The 13,571-nt window shown below is 38.8% G+C and overlaps 1 protein-coding gene across 6 annotated transcripts in view; it reads left to right on the top strand.

Annotated features, from left to right (window-relative positions):
• The window catches only part of SPIRE1 (spire type actin nucleation factor 1), an 80,364-nt gene that overhangs the window by 47,271 nt on the left and 19,522 nt on the right, over positions 1–13,571 (top strand). For 3 of the 6 annotated variants that reach the window (XM_081014178.1, XM_081014174.1, XM_081014176.1), the window contains exons 8-10: positions 410–539; positions 3,242–3,283; positions 11,676–11,842. In XM_081014178.1, coding sequence (XP_080870304.1) covers positions 410–539; positions 3,242–3,283; positions 11,676–11,842 — 339 coding nt within the window. The remainder of the gene's footprint in view (positions 1–409; positions 540–3,241; positions 3,284–11,675; positions 11,843–13,571) is intronic. The other 3 variants (XM_081014179.1, XM_081014177.1, XM_081014175.1) reach the window with 1 other exon arrangement.

The following is a 13,571-nucleotide window of genomic DNA, read 5'->3' as shown; positions in this document are numbered from 1 at the left end:
AATCATATTTCCCATTTAACTTGTAGCCTCCTAGTTGTTGTTTTTCCCCCTATCATCCCCAGTTCCTGATGAATATACCCTTTTTATTTGAAAAGGGGTGGGGGAATACTTTAATTTCTAAATGGGGCAAGTACAATTACTACCAAAAAGTTAGCTGCCTTTGCATTGAGCACTGAGGAGAAACAACATGAAGAAACAAAGTCTATCAGACCTGCTATCTTGAATTTGATCTAGTTCAGAACCAGTAAGGTTTATTATATAAGCCTGTCTGGATCAATGCCTGAATCCATCCCATAACCCTCTGTGTGTTTTAGTTTACGAAAGACTTCACCATGATAATAATTTGCTGTACACATCTCTTGTGAAGTGTTTGGCATCAATTCTCTACTTTTGTATTAATGTTCACAAGGCCTCTGCAAGAAAACTAAAACCAACCCCACCAAGACCACGTAGCCTCCATGAAAGAATACTGGAAGAAATCAAGTCTGAAAGAAAACTGAGGCCCGTCTCTCCTGATGAGATCAGGCGCAGCAGGCTAGGTATTTTGATTTTGATTATATTAGTCCTGGGTGGTACTCTGCTGATGAAATTATTGCATATTGCTAATGGCTTGTATCCAACTGGTGTCATTCCGCTTACTGAAGGCTCATTGATGAAGCAGAGCCTTCTATCACGAGAACAGGGAATGAGACATTCTCCAGTGATTCCCCACATACCTGCACACTTTTGTGCTGATTTGGGGGTGTGGGGAATAAGGGGCTAAAGAGGGAAGGAAATTGCTAAACAAAACCCACCTGCTGATTTTGATAGGTGGTGATTGTACCTAAGTTGCTTGATTCTTGCAGGAGTGAAAAAAACAGTATGTTCACTGAGCTCTCTTCATAAGAATAGTCATTAAAGTGAAATGGAATGTCTGCAAGCTCAGGAGCTCTGATTGCTTATTAAAAGACACATGGGCTCTGTATTTATTAAAGTAATAATAATGATCAGTGATTTAGACCAGCTATTTCAATTTTCAGTTATTTCATTTTTCTTATGTTGGTCTAGGAAAATAATAATTGCTACAGTGATCTTTGCTGGACACATGGAGTAGTTTTCCACTAATTTATTGACAAGTAGCAGTGGTTGCTTTCCTTTTGTACAAAGCAACATGTCACTTATTCTTTTGGTGTATGGGGTGTGTGTTTTTAACTTCTCTTCCAATTTCTGCACAGTAGTCCTACAAGATTCCATTTAAATGCAATAGTGTGATATCTAGTCCACATGTAACAGCTTGGAGAAGAGTGATACCCATACCACTTTCTACATTAATAAAAATCAAGGTAGATATATGCTGCAGCATTGGACACAAGAACACACATCCTCTCAAAAACTAAATAAAAACAAGTCAATGAAATTATAGGGCATTGATGCACCTGGAAAGAGATATTTGTTGTCTGACACTTAAAAATAAATAAATGCTGAAACACTCACATATTAAAACTTTTATTTAAAAGTCATAAAACAGCACCACCATGAGAGGACTTGTGTATCTACTATTAATGTCACAGGCAATAAAGAAGGAAATGCCTATAAATGGGGAGGGAACCATCTTCGTCCCCATCAGGGCACTAGGCTCCACCTATACCAGCACAGTGTTTCTTTAATTTTTGTTGTTTTCACTGCTGCTACCAGAAGGCAGAAAAAATTGCTTAGGGAGGATGGATCTTTTCTTCCAAAGTGGAGTTTAGCAACCCCTAAATTATAGTGTCAGAATATTCAGTGTGAATACTATTGCTGTTCAAGTTATCTATTTACACATCCAGCTTTACAGTATATAATTATGCACCAGCAGTGCATACTCTGATTATCAGCAGTTGCCTATTTTCAGTTTTCATGAGAGCATAGTCAAGTGGTTAAAAGCATGAGTTGTAAACCAATTTTAGTTCAAATTTTAGCATATTGGGCAGCTTTAGGCAGACCTCCATTTTTCAATCTTAATTCCGCGTCTGTAATTTGTGGATAATACAGGCCTACATTCCATGGTTGTTGTAAGGATTACTGAGTGAAGTATGTGAAGCACTTTAAGCATTTCGAGAAAACACTATAATCACCAGTAACTGCTCTTTTTACAGCCAAGATGACCTTATTCTCATCAAAAAAATACTAGATATCTTTGAAGAATAGTTATTTTGTGCATTTGGCAATTTACAGTTGGGAGTAGAGTCAGGGATTTTATGCCAGTACTGAGATTAATTGACCAAACTATTTTGAGTACCTCTGCAATTGCATGTGCCTACCTCCTTGAAATGTAGTGCCATAATGTTTGCCACCCTCCCTCACCCTCCTTATGTATTTATGCATGCATTTCTATTACAGAATAACTTTTTCAGCAGCATCTTTGTGACAGGATTCATATTTTTTTACTTTACCAGTGAACCTAAGTACATTCATAGCCATTTCTAACATGACAAATTCCCTATACCAAAATAATTTTGAAATATAAAATAGAATTTACAAAATCAAAGCTGAAAAATTGCAGATCTGTTTTTCCATGTGTATATGCCACAGAAACCTGCTAGCAGTCAGAACTTCCTTGCAATTAAACATTGCAAGGAATGCAACAGTGTACACAAAGATTTATATGCAACAGTGTACACAAAGATTTATATGCAATTTTCTACACTCATTTAAGTAATTTGTCATGTGTCAAGTGGCCCTTACTGAAATCGATGTGACTTCGGGCCAAATTAGAAGGTATTAATCCTGCATGCAGGCTTCAGGAAAGCCTTTACTTATGGCTATGTAATGTGAAGGCAGTGTAATGTTTAAAAGATTATCACCACATGTGCAGCCCAGTTATGCAGAGTATCTGTACACCAGCATCATCCCTGATGAGAATGTGCAACAATGATAGGTATATTATAGACGCGCATATTGGGGGCTGCAAATGCAGTAAAGATCTTTTAAATATCATACTCACTGTGCTCTGCATAGCTAAACTGGCCCTTCCAGGGAAATACATGTTTAGGATCCAGGTGTTAATGTATTTCCAACCTCTCATGATGCTGTTGCAGTGTTTACACTTACACCTTTACTGCTGTAAAGAAAAAGTGTCTGACTCATTTCAGATTTAGATTGGCCTGTATAATACAATTTGAAATGTCTCTCATTTAAACTAACCTTCTGTTTTCTTTGTGTTCCCTTAAAAACAGATTGTTTTTCTTTTGTCATTTTGATTTCTTTTCTTTTCTTTTTCCAGCAATCCGGCCTCTTAGCATGTCTTACAGTTTTGACTTGTCAGGTAAAAAGTGCTACCGCACCTGACGTGGTTATTGTGATAACTGTAAATCGTGTTCCATTCCATTTCTTTGTTTAATGTAAGAAAAACATCTGAAGGATGTTTTTCCAAATCCTAGCCTGCAGATTTTAAGATTAATTTAAATATCATCTGAGATACACACTAAAATCATTAGCATTTGTGTAAACATTTATTTTAAAAAATACTGTAGTTATAGAAGAGTGCAGAGCTAGTATAATATATTTGAGTAAATACCCATTACTCTGACTGGGCACCCAAAGGGAAGGAGTAACTCCTCTATGAAGAAAGGTTGCGGCATTTGGGACTTTTAGTTTAGAGAAAAAGTGAGTAAGCGGTGACATGATAGACAAGTATAAAATTATGCATGGCATGGAATAAGTTTTTCAGAAAAGTTTTTCTGCCTCTCTAATAACACTAGCACATGTGGACATTCCATGAAGCTGAATCTTGAAAGATTCAGGACAGGCAAAAGAAAGTACTTTTTCATGCAGCACAAAGTTATATGGAACTCGCACCCATGGCAGGCAGTGATGGCCACTAACATAGACAGCTTTAAAATAGGATTAGATACAGTCACGGAGGAAAGGGCTATCAAATGATGGCTCTTATCTGCCTCCACAGTTGGAGGCAATAATGCTTCTGGATACCAGTTGCTGGAAAAACAGGGTGGGAGAATCATCTTGTGCTCAAATCCTTCTTGCGGATTTACCACAAGCATCTGGTTGGCCACTGTGATAATGGGATGCTGGACTATATGGGCCATTGGCCTGATCTAGTAGACTCTTCTTGGGTTCTTATAAATTTATTCACAAACCGTTTATAGAAGATTGGTTCTGTTGGTTCACTGTACCAGTGCAATGCTCCACAACAGTGTTGGTCCAGAACTCCCTTCATACGTGAGCCAATGACAGGCATGATCTTCTAACCACGATTAGCAGTGGCCTCTAGGCTCATGCAATTTTCCTCCACTTCCACATGTGAATTTTCCTTCCCTTTTATTTTCATATGGCAAGATCAGAGCTAGGTTTGAAGGAGTCCAGGAGAAAATCCCCTCCTAGGACCTCCCATATCACCCTGGTCTTTGCATCAAGTAAGCTTAACAAGTAGCCTTGTCACTTCTTAACATGTTTTCTCAATGTGGCAGGTACACTGCAAAGTGAAGCACTTTCTGAGGGTATTGCCACCTGCCATTTTCATTTCCCAGAATACCTCTTGGCATCAGGTTCCAGAAGCATTCTGAGGAAAAGCAGATGGTGGGTGGATGCAGCCTTGGCAGCCACTTTGCAGCATGGACACCACTTTGGTAAAAAAAATAAAAAATTAACAAAGACAGTGAAAAGTTATTTCAGAGTCTAGCATTAGCCCTGAATGGCCTTCCTGGGGCCTATGAGTCCCAGCATTTACCTGACCATTGCAGGTGCTCACAGTGGGCCTGAACCATGATGTAGTGTAATAGCACATGTGTACTAGTATTTCATCTAACCATGGTAAGCACCAAATAAGAGTTTGCAACTATCATTAAAAGTAGCTTTCAGAACTCTGGGGAGAGCTAAGCAGGGCTAGCAAAGATTCTCGTGCAGGCATAACATTAGCCATGGCTAGTTCTGAAAATCTAAGAGAGGGAGAATTCACATGGAATAGGGGAGGAGGAAGGGTGATAAAACGAGAACTTACTCTTCTTTCTTGAACTCATAACCTTATGAGGTTGTTTCAATAGATACAGTGGTACCTTGGGTTACAAACACTTCGGTTTACAGACTCCACTAACCCGGAAGTAGTACCTCGGGTTAAGAACTTTACCTCAGGATGAGAACAGAAATTGTGCACTGGCGGCACAGCAGCAGCAGGAGGCCCCATTAGCTAAAGTGGTACCACAGGTTAAGAAGGGACCTCCAGAATGAATTAAGTTCGTAACCAGAGGTACCACTGTACTCTCTTTTTTCTATTACTAAAATTATATGTGCTACATTAAACAGGGTGACATCCAGTGATATCTGCCTGCTTGCGCAACAATGCTTTGTGTTTCTCTTCTCCCCATTTCAGCCCCCCTGCATGCCCCCAAAATCTGCTCCAGAGGGGCTGCTGTGGGGAGGAAAGGGAGGTGAAATCCTGTTGCACAAATGGACACCCACTTGTAATATGTTGGATCTGACCCATAACCTTTCACACTAATACATTAATATGCTGTAGATTTACTATTTAACATGTTACAGATTTTAACCATGCTTTGGATTTGAATATTATCTAAAGAGCTTTTGCTTTTCTGTTTAAAAAGTTTTATACAGGCAGGCATGTGCATCACACAGAAATGTGATGTTGGTACTTTATCGTCTGAATTCTGAACCTTCCTCTGAGTTGTGCTTTTGGGGAGCAAATTGAGGAGTTTGTGGATAGAAGCGGGCTAGCACATGATCAGCACAAGCTTCAGTTATGATGATTTTGGATTAAGGAAGAATAGGCTGTATTCAGGAGTTTTCTTTAACTGTGTTGCTGTATGTGTGTGTTTTATTCAATTGTTTAAAAATGGATATTTCCATTTGCTTCCATGTTAATTGGTGCTTTCATCATCATCAACTTCCCTGCTTGTTTTGTCTGATGATTTGATGTTTACACATAGGGAATCCCTCAAAAAGGAGAGCAGTAGTCTTATTTGTATTATTTTTTACAATGTTTGTCTAAATAGTTTAAGTATAGTTTTTGTTTTTGAATTAGGCTCTGTTATTTTCATCACTATCATTATTAATCGCTTATGCCGGTGGTTTTCAACCTGTGTGCCATGGCAACCTGGGGTGCCTTGAATGATAATCAGGGATGCCATGGGCAACACTGGTCTCTGTTCTTCTTTCCCTCCCTCCTACCTCTGATGCCCTCTCATGTTTCTGCTCCAAGTCTCCACCTACAAGGAGCTTACTGTCTTAAAACTGAGAGTAGGGGGCAAGAAAGGAAGCGAAGGAGATAAAGTGCAGAAGATTGGTAGAACTGGAGGAAGGGTTGTAACAGGAAACAAGGGCTTAAAGTCAGAGTGGACATGTGGATGAAGAAGCATTTTGAGATGGTCTGAGCAGCAGTAGAGGTCAGTGTTTTGAGTAAAGAGGACTGAGTAAATAAGGAGGCTGTAAGTAATGGAAGGTCTCATCTCTATCAAGAGCTGAAAAGAGTTGCAGCTGCTCTTCATAATCCTGTTGTTGAAGGTGACACCAAAGTGTGTCAGCTATCAGATAGACTCTTGGGAAGATCAAGGGCATGAAGATTAGTCTGCACATGCAGATGGAACAAGGACCATTGGTTTAAAAAGGCCCCTGTTTTATTTATACTTCCAACAGGTTGCCACAGAACCACAACTCTACATTAGTCCTTCAACAGTGGACAAGCCACTAGCCAAAAACATATGTGGCTGTGTAATTTTCACAGCCTGGTTATACTGGTTATACTGATTTTTATTATGAAATCTCCCTTGTATAAATTGGAATGTTTTTTGGGGAGGAAGCACTATGGATAGGGAGTCAAATCTCATGGCCCATCAAACCTTCCAGTAGAAGCCTGTTCCATGAGGCTGCCTTTGTCACCAGAAAGGGGAGGCGGTGCATGCTAGCCACCTTTTATTGAATTTGTGTGAACTAGTGAGTGGGTGCAACAGGAAGGAAAGTGAGTCCATCCAGTTCTCCCATCTGAGAGTTGTCTCCCACCCTGTAACCACTACAGTTCCCTCAAGTTTCTGACATTTACCCTGTTGCTTTAAGCCTTTGCTACCATACTTGGTTTCCTCCAGAAGACCTGTTCCATCTCTTGGTGTGTGCCAATGTGTGTTAGAGGAACATAGGAATCCTTATGGAGCCACTGACTTTAATCATAATAACTTTAATCATAATATGTTACTACATTGGTCATGCTTGCTGTTCACATTTTCCTCGCCTCTTAAATTTATACATTCCTTCTAATTGATATTTCTGGTCAGTTTTAGCAGCTGGCTAGACAGAAGTGTTGGGAGAGGAAGGTTTTTTGTTTGTTTCCGTTTTTAGCTTAAAAGTGCTGCTTTCTTATTTTAAAGATGTGCATTTCAGTGGTTTTATGTGAAAGAGGATGACAGGGAGTGTATTTCATATTATATGCAATTTTATTTATGTATGTGAAGTGCTGCCCATTCTATTTTGGTTTGAATTCAGGTTCTAACTAGAAGATAGAAGAGCTGAGGTACAAGAAAGGGAGAGATGGATTGTTCCCCTAACCCAGCTATTCTTGGATTATCCGATCCCCCAAAATGTAACTGGAAATCCACTTCCATAGAGCTTGTAAATTAAATACTTTTTAAAGCTGAAGCTGAAGCAGTTATTCAATTGATCTTGAAATGGTTCAAATAAATTACTTGATGTTTCGACCAGCTGTGCAAAGAGGATTCAGTAATTAATAATTTAACAAAGATCCCACCAGGGAACTATTTTCAGAGGAAACGATAACTCTTATTCTCTGAACCCACTGTATACTAAAAGGGAGGTTACAGAGGAAGCTGTTTATGGAAATTAAGAAGATTAGGAACAGATTCTTTAATATCAGTGCACAATTCCTGGTATTCAGCTACTTAATTGAATCAGGAATTTTATCTTTAAATGAAAAGGCCTGAACTAGGATTTCTCCTAAGAAAGTGGATTTGATCAAAGACATAATGTTAACTAAGAAATAGATGGTCCTCCCTACGTCTGCCCTGCTCACCATCTAGTGCAGTTTATTGAAAGAGGAGACTTCTAATTTCCTTGATAATCAATTACTTGGTCATCAAGGAGAATGACAAAAGAACCAGGACAAAGGTTTTCATGACTAGGATTGTGAACATAGTTATGCCTAGGGAGACCTGTCAAACATCATTTCCACAGATTAATTTGTGTGGTTTTTTTTATTTTTATTAGTTTTCTTACTTGAGGAACAAACACAGACAATAAAATAACCAAAATAATAAAATGACAACATCAAACAAAAAAGGGAAAAATGAAAAAAACATACAAAAAGCATACATACAACCATAAATCCATAAATTCTTATATACAGATTTATGTCACCCTATTCTTTAATCCCAATTCCTTTTCTTCTCTAATAGGCTTCGGTCCTCCACAGATTAATTTGGTAATGTGTAGAGGCTCTGGGCTACAACTATCCAGAACATTTTCCTTTTCAAGAAGAAGGAATTCCAGCAGGTTTAGCTATACGTAATGAAATTCCCTCTTCTAGAAGTGCAGGTGCCCTGTCTGCTTTTCCACCCAGCCACCTTACTGCTACTCCAGCATAGCCACACGGAGGACATCAGTTGTTTTTAATTTTGTTTTTGATTAGCAGCATCTGGGATTACATTGACGTGGTTAATCATAAATCATGGTTTATTGAAACAAATCAAATTCATAACCCTAGCTTTGAAGTTGTCTTTTTCAAGTTATAACTAGTAACATGTTTAAGTATGAACTAGCCACACAATCATATTGAATTGGGAATGCATTTCATGTTCTTATCTAAGGGCTCACCCACAATTCCTTTTTTGCCACATTTCTAGGCACAGGTCAGCACTTTAAAGCTCTGTGTCCAAACCTGCATTTTACCACTGAATCGGGGCAAACTACAATAGGGTTTTCTGCACACACAGAACTTTAAAGTGCAGAGCTGTGCCTGGAAGAGGAAGTCTGGATAATCCCTAAGTCACCTTGTGATTGTGAAATCAGCATCAATTCTAAGACTTATTTTTATTTTTCTGTCATCTCCAGATTGTACCCATATCTAGGCAAACAGCATATTAAAAATCCTAAGCATCTGTTCTAATTGTCTTTTCCAATGAAAGCTGCGCTTGAACACAAACAGCATATGGGTACATGATTGCTCATGTCCATATATAATTTATGTTCTCTTTGATTCATTTGGTAAGCACAGTAATCTGTACCTAGAAAGAAAAGGTGAATTCCATTTTGGTTTTGTATTATCTTGTTTTACACCTTAGTAGTAGATACTGATACCAAAATGTCATAGCATTAAGGCTCTTATACATACCTATCTAGGAATAAGCCCCAGGGAAAACAAATGGACTTACTTCTGAGTAGACATGTATAGGATTGCACTATAAAGAGATCCAACTTAGCCATTTTCCAAAAAAGATTGCAGCCTGTGATATTTGATAGCTATTTTTCCATCTTGGCAAGATGAGAAATGTATATTCTGCAGCCAGGCTACTGTTTGTCTTGGAATTGCTGACTAACACTGGAAGCAACTGCTATTGCTTCCCATTTGTCTGACTAAATTAATCTGTATTGAATTAATTAATTATCATTTCAGAGTTTATACTGACAAAAAACAGCCTTTAAAAGCCCTGTATTTACAGTAATTTTGTGGTGTGTGAGAGATCTAATAGCTAGCTGTATTTTTTGCTGTAAATTTAAGTTAGTTGCCCTTTACCGTCTGTTTGAATTATTTTCAGTCTGAAAATTGGTCATAAGCATTTGCTTCCAATATTTAATTCTATTTTTTACTGGTCTGAAGACATTGCGGTCTTGATTCTCTTGAGATAACTAAAAGCTGGGAAACGGTAGGGATATATATCATATGACAGAGGGATACAAGTGCCTTGCAGCAGAAACAATAGAGTGTTTTGCGGCACCTTAAATACCTAACAAATTCATTTTTATGTTTGTTTGTTTGTTTGATGCTCTTTGTCAGAAGCTCTCTGGACAGTTCACCGCATTAAAATACAAAATAAAAACACAAAACACATAATAAAAACAAGAACAAGAACAAAAGAAACCCATAGCAATCCCCCATAAACTTCCATAGACTAGTCCTCTTCATCAAATGTTACCTGCAGTTGTGTCTGTATGTTTATCTATACACACACATGCATGTGCACATATACGGTACAGACACACATTTGGCAGGGAAGAGGAATGTAAAGAGTGAAGTCGAAGGAAAGCAAAGGATGGTGGAAATAGCATAACTATCACAGTCTGCACTTACCTGCATATCATTTTCCTTGCACTTCACTGTTTAGAATCCTCCTCCCTTAGCTCCCTTCGTGCATCTGTTGGCTGTTGTCCACAAAAATGTGTTAGGTGCCACAAGACTCTTGGTTTTTTAAAATCTATATCTTAAGTGGTAATAGAATTATTTAAAGGTAGAAAACAAATGTTTTTTCCCAACTACATATCAGTTGCAAAATACTTACAAGTGTGACCAAAAAATAGTCTGGTAAAATGCATTTCAAGCTATCCTTGAGCTTTATTCTTTTCTTTTTGTTATATTTTCTGTTTGCGTGTATGTTTCCTTGTGAATTTCCTTTGGGTTCTGCAAGGTGTAAGTAGCTGGCTGCTGATATGCTAAAACTATTTTAGCAATATTGGATGGATGATTTGTTTATCCACGGTTTCACAAAATTAAAGTAGATTTGCCTCTAAAAATAGAAGCACAGATTTATATAATTGGAATAGATTATTTACAACACCCATCCAATCAGGGCCTGGGATATTCCGTAAACAGAAATCATGAACCTGACTCCCTCCCAAGCCTTCCTTGGTGCCCATGTGCACCAGGTGGAGACTTTCAGTTTTTTAGTTTGTAGTTGCAGAGCAGTTGCTGGAGCTGGAGGTCTTTTGATTTTAAAGGATTCTTGGGCAGGGGGCAGAAGTATCAGGGGTGGCTTCCCCACCTAGTAGCCAATCTTGTTTGCTTCCCTGTTGCCCTCCGGCCATGTGGAGCTGACAGTAGGCACTTGCTTCACCCCATGAAGGGACTGTGTGTGTGTGTGTGTGTGTGTGTGTGTGTATGATTCAGAATATGCATTTGGGCAGAGAGTGAAAAATAGGTCATAGAATCATAGAATTGGATAGGACTACAAGGGCTATATGATCCAACCCCCTGCACAGGAATCTTTTGCCCAACATTGGGCTGGAACCCACAACCCTGGAATTAAGAGTCTCGGGCTCTACTGACATAGGTACCTTTCAGCACAACTGGGGGTGGGGAACTGCTTTGTAGTCTAGTAGAGGTACAGGAGGGTTCACATGGGCAAAAGTGCCCCCCAAGTTTTAACATTTTATTGGTTTTATTGAACTTTGAGCAAAGGGTTATCTGCTAGAAACACAAATAAGTTTATAATTTGAATGAGATCAGGTTTTTGAAAGTACATTTGTGAACATCACATGCTTCCCTTCCTCCTCAGATCCACTAATGCTTTTCTTTTGCATCACATCCACATTGCACTCCAGTGTCTGTAATTTTATAGAAAAAAGAGATAAATTTCACAGTTGTGAAACTTCAGTATTAATTGCGCTGTGAGAAACAAAAGTACGGTATAAGTGGAGTATACTTTTCTACTGTGCCACCACAATAATTTTTCTCTTTCCCCCCCTAGATGTATCAACACCAGAGGCCTCCAAAAATCTTTCAGAAAGTTGTCAGAATGGCAGCTTTTCATCAGAAGCAAAGGTGAATGGCATTGGTGCTACTAAGTTGACAGTACAACGGAAGAGACTTTTGAAAGCTCCCACTTTGGCTGAACTGGATAGCTCAGATTCAGAGGTAAGGTGCTGGTTGGTCTGAACCTCTTTTCAGGATTTACATTTTTGTTGATTAATTTCTATTTTGTCAGACTTTTTTTTGTTAAAGTTATTATATATTTGTTTTTTGAATAATTCTAAATCTTACCTTAAGCCAGAAAAGGTTTGCAGAGCAATTAGAGATCAATACAAGCAAGTTCCTGCCCCCAGGCTTAAAATCTAAAAAGACATGACACAAAAAGGAAAAGGACTAAGGGAGAAGGAAATAAGCAAACTTAGGTTTAAGTTACAAGTTACTCTAATAATCATTTGGGGGGAGGGTAGAAGAAGTTCAAGAACAGGCGTAGCCAAAGTTATTGGTCTCTCAGTTCTGCCAATGAACTGGTCTATATCCCTTCTCTTCCCTTCTGCCTTGTGGAATGGCCACAGTCAGATGATGATCATATGGAGGTGTCTGGCTTCTCAGCAAAGCTGGTGGCCCTGCATCCCTTGAAGGTTGGTGGCTCAGGAACTAGAGTGGAGACAAGAGAGACTTTGGGCTGTGTAAGATCTTTCAATAAGTTGCATGTGATTCCTGTGCCCAGCACTGCACATTCTGTAAACTCCTGAGTGAAGAGGAGGCACTGCAATATTTGCCTGTCCATGTTTGGTGTCTTTGGGAGTGCTGGCATGGTTTTGTCTGATTGTTCTAGTCCCAGGGAACTTTATGGCCCTTCCAAATTCTGGAAGCTCAGGCTGAATAACAGCACATAGCATTTCTTGTAGAATAACAGTTTCTATCTGTCACAAGTCTATCAGAGTTCAACCTTCTTTTTGCTCTTGTCTGTATTCAGTGATACCTTACAGTTGGGTTATAATGCTGTATCCCCTCCCCTAAATAAAACAAGTAATGAATCAGTCTTGACAAAATGTGAGGTTTCCCACATTTCTTTTTAAGATTAACAACCCAGTTCTAAAATTTAGTGAACAAAACCTAAGTAGGTTTCCGTGAACCTTTGCTAGGATCAAGGTCAAAGCAATACTTGAACAGGTGACTTAAGGGATGTTCTATGGGGATTCAGTTTGTTTGGCTAACAAGGCATTTGCAAGGAGACACGCCATCAAGCAGGTAAACTTCCATGCACCAGTAAGCCAGGTTAGCATTCCTGATGCCTATAAAAATTTCCAGGTCAGGCATGCTTGTAACAGAAGCATTCACCTCTTTCTCACCCCACCCTCAGCTACTGAGGAGTTGGAACAGGCAAACTTACAGTACCAGAATATTTTTATTACAAAATGCATTGTGATAAAATCATCAAGGTTTTAACGCTGTTTATATATAATGCTAACAAGAAGTGTCTCAGTTAAAGTTAACTCTTATTTAACTTAAACAGAAACTGAATTAATTACAGCTCTCTTCTCTAAAGTCCTGACATAGAAGTCTTGATTACAGATGGATAGATAGTTCAAATTTGGTTTATGCCAATTTCACTTTTTTTTTTTTTAAAGTGTGTTTCAGCCCATAGGGACAATCATGTCATCCCCACCCCCTGCCATATAATTTTCTTCAGAGTGACGACACATAATCACAAACTATTGTTCTGGGGGCCTTTGCAGCTCCATTTTTAATCCATGCAACAGGAGCTGTACTTTGTAGCTGAATGGCTTGTACCTTTTTTAAAAAAGTTAAAAATGAAGCTCTTGAACCACCTTGTAGTATTTGTTGTGGATCTGGATTCCAAAGTGAACCACGTTATGACCTGCACAGAAAT

Source organism: Podarcis pityusensis (assembly GCF_964106645.2).
Source record: "Podarcis pityusensis genome assembly, chromosome: 7".
Lineage (NCBI taxonomy): Eukaryota > Metazoa > Chordata > Lepidosauria > Squamata > Lacertidae > Podarcis > Podarcis pityusensis.
Note: the sequence above shows the minus strand (reverse complement) of the source record. Positions and strands in the feature narration are given on the sequence as shown.